This window comes from Lonchura striata, chromosome 7, assembly GCF_046129695.1.
Source record: "Lonchura striata isolate bLonStr1 chromosome 7, bLonStr1.mat, whole genome shotgun sequence".
Classification (NCBI taxonomy): Eukaryota; Metazoa; Chordata; class Aves; order Passeriformes; family Estrildidae; genus Lonchura; species Lonchura striata.
Window position 1 is genome coordinate 6250978 of NC_134609.1, and position 8141 is coordinate 6259118.

Sequence of the window (8141 nt, forward strand, 5' to 3'; positions counted from 1 at the left end):
CACAGGCAGTCCCAAATCTTGGAGACAGACACCAGGACATGCAGTTTCCTCACACATGAGTACCCTGTGTCAGTGAGTGGGAACAGGGTAGTGCTGTGCCCATGCAATGGCTCAGTGAGCCTCTATTTCCTCCCTGTCCCTTCCTCAGACTGGCTGTCACCCAGCTGTGGGAAGCAGAAGCCAGAGGTCTGAGCCACATTTGTCAGAGGTAAGAAAGGTTTCTTGCTTCTTTTGAAGTAGATGGGTCTTGGATTAAAGAGACAAAATATTGTTTATTAATTATTCAACTAATCTTTGTTGTATGTATGTTTCTTTTTTTGAAAGGAAGTCTATGCTTTCAATGAGTATTCAGACAAGTATAATGAGAGGTGATGGATGGAAAGTGAAAAGTGGAATGATGGAGGAGATGTGTCAGAAACATCCTACAGGAGAAGGTACTTTCACTATGGAAGTGCTGGGACCCCCTGCCCCAGGTAAGTACTGAGGGATGCAAACACTAGAAAAATCATTTTTTGCTGACAGGTCATGATCTGGGCAATCAAGAATTTCTTTTACTGATCTCACACAGTGAATTATTGAAGTGGACTTTGTACATGTGATACCACTGTCACACAAGCTGTTAACTTAATCCCACTGTGATGAGACAGCACCCAGTGCCAGTAGAGTGTGACCACCGTCTGTCCCCAGTGAGGACTTGGTCACTTGAACTCTGACCTCTGAGGGGATCCAACAAGCCAGGAACAGCTGCTGCCAAGTGTTGCATCAACCTTACCATACAAATGACCAATAAAGTGCTGAAAACCATTTTTTCCTCCAGGTAACAGCAAAACTTCCTTTCCATGTAAAACTGCAGTTAAGCTTTATTGAGTGATTTGTTCTGATAGAGCTCACAGCCTTTGTGATCTCCCCCCAGTTATGTCCTAGCCAAGGGCTGAAGGGCATGCAGGGCCTGGTTTTTCAAAGATGTTTGTCTGGGATGAAGGAGAGGAAGCAGTGGCTCTCTACAGAATATCCCAAACAGCATTCCACTAATTTAAATGCAAATCAGGTAACAATACACTTAAAATCCAACTTGATTTGAAAGTCCTATTTTTGTGTCTGCATAATGCATGTCCTCAAACTGAATTCACAGAGTACCCGATTAAAAACTGAAGGGCTGTTTTTCTAATACTGTTCTCTATAAAATCACATTCTCACCTCTTTGACACATGGAAATTCAGTTTACCTTTTTCATAAATGTGTCAAAACCCTACCAAATCACAAGAAGATACTCCATACTGTTAATACAATAGCAGAAAAAGCTCAGATTAAAATTGTCCTTTCTGAATATCAGACAAACCCCCACCCATGCGAGTTTGAAGCAGCACAGTTTCTCTATCAAGCTTTGGCACTGCTTTTTTGCGTGGATCCCAGCATGCAAGGCACCCTTCCTCTCCCACTAAACCCAACTAGGGTGAGCAGCACAACTGTGTGCCAGAAGGGCAGCGCATAGCACTCCTTCCTCTCAGTGTGCCTAGAAAATGTACACAGCTCTCCTGTAGACTTTGCATCCCAGCTCACATCCTCAGCTTTCCCAGACAGTCACTCCTGGGATAGGACCAGTTATTTATTTCCCCAGTTCCATGCCAGATTTTAAGGTGGGAGTCAATCCTTTCTCATCTTCCTAGCCTTTCTAAGTTAAAAAACAGACAATTTTTTGTTTTCTTTTCTAGTCCTGAATCTGCAGGATATTGTGAGACATCAAAGCAGTGCCATATTTAAGGATGGTTTCAGGTTCTCAAGATGACAGTAGAAACATGACACTTCACCTGGATATTATCTCAAGACTGAAAAAGTAGAAGGTAAAGAACTCCATTTGCACTGGCCTTATGTTGATCTCCTGCTTTGATGCAGAGCTGACTGATAATTCCTGGAGGATGTTACCACCTGTGTAAAGGAAGAATCAGTTAAACCTTTTTTTCTCCCAGAACTGTATATCAATATTTGAACCGAACAGCTAATATAGCTTAATTAGAACAACTTTAGTTTGATCTCCTAAATTACTAACATATGACTTACAATAATTATCTATAAGCAAACCACTGCATTTCTTAAAACAGTTCTGTTTCATGGCATAATCATCACATCCCTTCCACACTAATATCAGTTTCCTTTGGCAGCCATGAATATTGAACACTGCACACTTTGTAAACTTCTGGAGTGATCTGTGTAGAACTTTTTAGCCCTAACACATCATTGCATTTACCTTGCAAATGAACAACACGCCTATCTATAAATCCCAACCCTGGTAAAATTAAAATTTAAGAAAACCCAAATAAATTTCAATACTTTTTCATTAACCACACTTGCCCATTTTCATGTGTAAAACATAAGCTGTAGCTCTGATTAATTACTTCTGACCTTCATTATGTAATAGAGCAGAAGGGTTCATGTCACTGATATATGAGAGGGTGCTCAAAGCTGCCACAGAAGATGTGTGAAAGGAAAGGAAACCAGAGCAATTTCTAATTTCCCCCTTTGGATTTAACTCATTGCTGTTTGGGCTGCGTATTTGTAGTTGCCAACTATTTTCAGGGCCATGGGTTGTGAAGCACTCATAGTACTTAAATAATCAGTTTTGGACCTTTTTTCCCCAAACACAAACAACTGCTCATCACAAGCAACAGATTATAGAGGTGCAGAATGTGGAGAAAAAGCCCAAGGACTCAGACACAGTCCAAAATGCTGAACAGAGATTTCTACTTGGAAGAATAATACCAGGACCCCGAAAAGGGACCCCAAAAAGGGACAGGAGTGTCACCTGTGTGGGAACTCAAAATGTCTCTCAGACATTTTTAGAGGTTCCAGGCCTTGGTCAGAAGCATTTTAGACCCTGGCAGACAGCTGGAAACAGCTGTGATTTTGAGTTTGAACCATGGAATGAGTTACCAACTTTGGAGGTGGAGCTGGGGAAATCTAGGTAGGTATTAGAACAGAATTAGAGAGCAATATTTACCTGAACTGATTAGGAGTCTATAAAATATTGCTCTAATGAGGTGCATGTTTAATGTTTGATGTAAGTGTGCTTCGGTTTTAAATGTTTTCCTGGTGACACTGACACTCCTGGTGTCCCTTTCAGGCAGACTATCCCAGCCAGCACCTGCAGGGCCCTTGCACTGAAAACCAGCAGTGGAAACAAGCTGGGAGGGCATCTGGAAGGTATCTGCTGCTGAAGCCTGGGCACATCTTCTCTTGAGCTGTGACAAGCTGCCTGATGGATTCCAGAGAGTTTCTTCCTTCCTTTCACTAACACTTCACGCAAAAGTTAATCTACCTGACTAATGGGCTGAGAACAGCTGAAATCCACGTGTTTGATGTGGCTTTGTGTGGTTGTGTTCTCAGGTTTGGGCAAGAAAAATAAGTAGGTCTCTGTTAGTGATTTGGTTCCAAAAAAATGCCAGAGCCCCACAATACTGGGTGTCTTTTTATCTGAGTTTTTGCAAAGTCAAGTAAGAAAATCATTCCAGGAAAGAAATCAGCAAGGAATTGAAAAAGAGACCTGCTGTGAATATATAATTAAAAGTCTCATTGACCCATTGAGGGGGAAAGAGGATTGCTGTTTGAAATAATAAAGGAGGAGTGCAAAAGTTGACAAGAGCTCTCTGAAATGACAAGCGGAATAGGAGCAGCAGAGGAATACTCTGAACCTTGTTTTCTGTGACTCTTCCTCACTTGGGTACTAATGAAGTCCTAAACTTATGAGAACTGTCAGTGCCCACCCTAGTTCATCTGTGGCATCTGTGCCTGTTTACCAACACAAATCTTTATTCAGGAAGAAAAATATGGGTATGAGTGTGGCCATCCAAACAGAGACACTTTGTACCCCAGAAAATGGCAATGAGGAACCCAAACCCCACAAAACCGGAGAGCCATTTGGCTCCTGATTCTGCCAATAGTTTACTTGTGCAAAGTACCTTTGTACTGGGGATTGATGGCAGGAAATATAAACTCCAAAGGCTAGTGGAAACCTGGGAAATGCCAGAGGTTAAAGCCAGAAACTTTTATTAATGTGGTAATGCTAGGAAAGGAAGTGAGTTTAAACATAATTTCTGAACTAAAAGAATCTTACCACAAAGCCACAGTAGGAAAATGTGGGTTTGCTAATTTGGCTTCTTTTTTTTTTTTTTTTTTTCCCTGAGAGTTGCTAGTGCTGGCACTGGTTACCTGCCTTACTCGGGCAAGGCCTTCAGTGATGATGGGATTTGCAATCCACCTTGAGCAGGCAACTGGAAAGATGACCAGATTAGCAGTTTCTTATAAAAATGCACATAAATCACAGTTCTCACCATCTAACATTATCCCACCTGACACGAAAAGGGGGCTGTGATTAAAACTGCTAAGAACAGAAACAAGTTTGGGCTGGTTTCTGTTCCCATGAGGATCTGCTCAGGGGCTGAAGGAAGGAGAAGCAAGTCAGCTTGGCGGGGACGAAAGTTGGCCATGCCCACACACTGCACTTCAGTAGTTTTCCAGCACTCTGTAAAGCTCAGTTCAGTGGCTTTGCTCTGCCTGTGATGGTGGAACAGGTTTTTTTGCAGTTTTGGTTATAAAAAAACAGACAGCACAAATTAATAAACAAAGACAGTGTGATGGAGCAAAAATCTCAATCTGGGCACACCCTCTCATCAGGGAGGGTAAATAAACAGCTTTTCTCTATTTTCAGCTCTCATTCTTCAGATTTGAACTCCACCCATTGTACCAGTCACCCCCAAAAGAATCAGCAGGTCTCCTGGCAAATGTATAAAACCAGAACAAGTCAGGACACTATCACATAGTGTGCTATACATCACCAGGTGCTCAACTTTATCAAAGGAGAGGACTTCAACAGGTGTCAGAAGCCACAATGTCAGGTAGAAGCTTCCAGGGACTGAAGGAACAAGCTGAAGGTGCAGCAAAAGATGCTGGTAAGAAAGATTAATTATTGTTGTATATTTGGAGGGGGGCTTAGTTGCCAAATACCACAATCCACCTGCATTGGTGCTAGCAGGACACAGCTTCCTCTTTTTTCCTCACTTTGCAAGTTTTGGCCATTACCAGAGAAGACCACAGGCCAGCCACAGCTCTCAAAGCTGCCTCAACCCATTCACCCACTTCTCCCTGTGTGGCTCCTGGGCACTGTCCAACTCTTATCACTCTCCAAAATGCTAAATTTAATATTTTTAGACCAATGAAGCCTTTTGCTCAGGGTGGTCTTTTTCATGCTCTGTGGTGGTTTTTAATCAGCTCTCCTTTTATTATGTTGGGATTAAGCTTTGATTAACATTTGCCATTTGGCCTGTCAGTGTCTTCTGGTAATGTAACTAATTGATTGCAATGGATAGTTTGTAATGTATAGGATATGTTTCTGTTGTGTTCTTCAGCATTGATCACCAGACTGCAGGGTTTGTATGCACATTTCTGTCATAGCAATGCCCGTGCTCTAAGGCCAAGCATTGTTGGTCATTAGCACTGGGCATTGGAAACCAACTTTTCAATGCAAAGCATAAAAGTTTTCCTTCAAATGAAAAATTGTCAAATGTGTACAGCTTATAGTAGCTTTTTATAATATATTCCCTGCCATGTTTGCTTGCTGCTCTTTCATGGTAGTGTATAATTTGATTATCTATGGTTCTCGATTCTGGTCCTGCAAACACTTCCTTGTATAGCTGAAATATAGGAGTAAAGTTACTGATTATATTGAAGTTACAGAAAGTTTCCATACATCTGGGGACAAATGTGTAGTAGCCCCATAAACACTACAGAACCCCTTTATGGAAAACCAAATAGTCTTTCCTGCATCCTGAATATATTCCTGCCACTGAGGGGCACTTCACTGTTTCATAAACTATCAGCTATTTCACAATTGCAAGGCATCTCACTTTTTTAATGTTTTATATTCTAGAGCTGATCTGTTATGTTTCTAGTTTCTGCTCCTCTTCTTCTGCTCATATCTTTGCCAAAATCTCCTTTCTCCTGTCCAACTCTGTTTAATGCACTTTCTTCTGTTTTAGAACAGGCCCTGCTCCCAAACAGCCCATAGGGAAAATGCACATTAGATGGCCAACCTACCCCAAGCATAATAAGGTAGAAAAATCAATAAAAGCAAGTGCAATGTTAAATAAGCAGCTTGCAGCTAAATGTCATCATTCCAACTCACTGCTAATCTTTTCTTATCTCCTGCTTATCTGCCGTTGATTTGCTCGGCTGACCGAAGGTGCCAGGTGAGCGCTAATCTCGGAGCAAGCTGCTGTGGCAGCACACAGTGCCCAGGTGCCCTGTGAAGGGCACAGCCTCAGCTCTGTACCAGCCCAGGCACTTGCCAGGGGCACAGCCTGCTGCAGGCGTGCAGAAAGCTGCTGACGTACGGAATTCTGGTAACCAGAAATGCAAACAGCTGGAAAGGATTTTGATTTTGTTTTCCTTTAATTACAGCAAACACACTGGGACAGGCCACTCAGGATGCAGTCAACCAGATTACAGATGCAAGCCAGAAAGGTAGGAGCAATGACGTTCAAAGCAAGATGGAGCAGCTCAACACAAGCCAGAAGCGGCCCGTGCTCATTCTCTTCTGTCCCACAGGTGTTCTCAGCCTGAAAGTCCTTGGTTTCAGTGACCACTTTGTATAACCTTTAACATTTTGTAAGAACTTTAACAATTTTATAACAACTTGTATAAATCTCACAAAAGGATTGCAGGATCTGTTGCTCAGTAGCTCCACACGTGCTGGCAGACTGTAACTGACACTCCCTGGCCACCGAGTCTTACGCACAGCATTCAGACATTGGCTTCCTATTTAGAAAACTTGTGGGGCAGCTCTTCTTTTAGAGGATTAAGTAACTCTATGTTACATCTTGCTCCCCCCACCCCAGCCCTGAGGGCAGGGGTCTGTCCAGGTGCAGCTCTACACTGGATCCCAGCAGCTGCAGGGTCAGCAGCTGGGGTCGAACATTACTGATCCTGCAGGTGAAAAGGTGTTGTCAAACAAGTGTTGGCATCTTGCAGCTGGGCATTGGGAACAAGTTAAACTAAAAACTAGGCTGATTTTTTTTTTTTTTTTAACAGTTTAATAAGTATGAGTCATTGCCAATATAAGTATTATCAATTTTGGGGTCTAAAATACTTCATGAAAGCCAAAATACACTGGCAGTATCTCCTTAGAGCTGACACCTTCCACAGCTCCATGGATGTGACAAGCAGGCAGGCTTGGGCACCTGTTGATGTTAGATGAGGAGGCAGCAAAATGTCCAGAATCTTTTTTGGAGATATATCACTCCTTTTTGGTAGTCTAATCATTTTCACACCTCTCTTCTATCATAAGTATTAAACCATGTTCCCTCTCTTGCAGCTTTTGACAAGGCTTCCAAGACAGCACAAGATGGAGTAGAAAAAGTGGCCGGACAGGCTGCAGAAGCAATGTCTGGCTTTGGGAAAAAATGTGGATTTAAAAAATGATGCTAATTCAAGTCAACAGTACTGCTTGTATAAATCTCTCTTTGGTCTGCTACTCTCTTTGGTCTGCCTACTTCTTTGTGTAAAAAAATGAAAACTGTTTGATATCTGGATAATTTTGTTCTCTTCAAATACAAATTTTTAAGGCAGAAGGTCTTCCTCATCCTTTATGTAGAAAACATACATAATTTAGCATGTCTGCTCACAATTGTCAACATGGCTGAAAAGGTTTTAGCAATGCTTTTACAACAGCTCAGTGATTATTGCCACATTTGCTGAGTGTATTTACAAAGCCAGTGAAACTGTTCATAATTAGGACACCAGAACAGTCATGTGATGAAACTGAGTCTTCTTCCAATAATCAAAAATTAAGCTGGGGTTATATTTCTTGTCAGTTGTTTGTTTGTTCCCATCCTCTGCACTTTTAGATTAAGATAAATAAAGGTACTGTAAGATTTCCCCTACTCAGATCATCTTGTTATTTAATCTCGTTATTTTGCTGGGGTTTTCAGTGAAGGATTGCACAGTGTCTTGTTAATCTCTTTTGCTCTCTGATTCAGAGCCCTGTGAGGTCACTGTAAGGGAGGGGAGTACTGAACCCTTCTGCAGTCTGGCAGAGGGATGGAAACCAACAGCCCTGCACTGCAGAGGAGCCCTGTGGTGTTTGGGAGTGA

The 8141-nt window shown here is 42.0% G+C and overlaps 1 protein-coding gene across 3 annotated transcripts; it reads left to right on the plus strand.

The window, feature by feature from the left end:
- The first annotated feature begins 240 nt into the window (after positions 1 to 240).
- Positions 241 to 7935, plus strand: ADIRF (adipogenesis regulatory factor). Of its 3 annotated transcripts, none has more exons than XM_077784536.1 (6): positions 241 to 1048; positions 1713 to 1841; positions 3119 to 3198; positions 4703 to 4943; positions 6451 to 6513; positions 7364 to 7935. In XM_077784536.1, the coding sequence occupies exons 4-6, from the start codon at positions 4883 to 4885 to the stop codon at positions 7468 to 7470; spliced, it is 231 nt and encodes a 76-aa protein (XP_077640662.1). In that variant the 5' UTR covers positions 241 to 1048; positions 1713 to 1841; positions 3119 to 3198; positions 4703 to 4882; the 3' UTR covers positions 7471 to 7935. The 3 variants fall into 3 exon arrangements, with proteins under 3 accessions (XP_077640662.1, XP_077640663.1, XP_077640664.1); XM_077784537.1 differs by having other exon boundaries at positions 241 to 817; XM_077784538.1 differs by lacking the exon at positions 3119 to 3198 and having other exon boundaries at positions 4833 to 4943.
- The last annotated feature ends 206 nt before the right edge of the window (positions 7936 to 8141 follow it).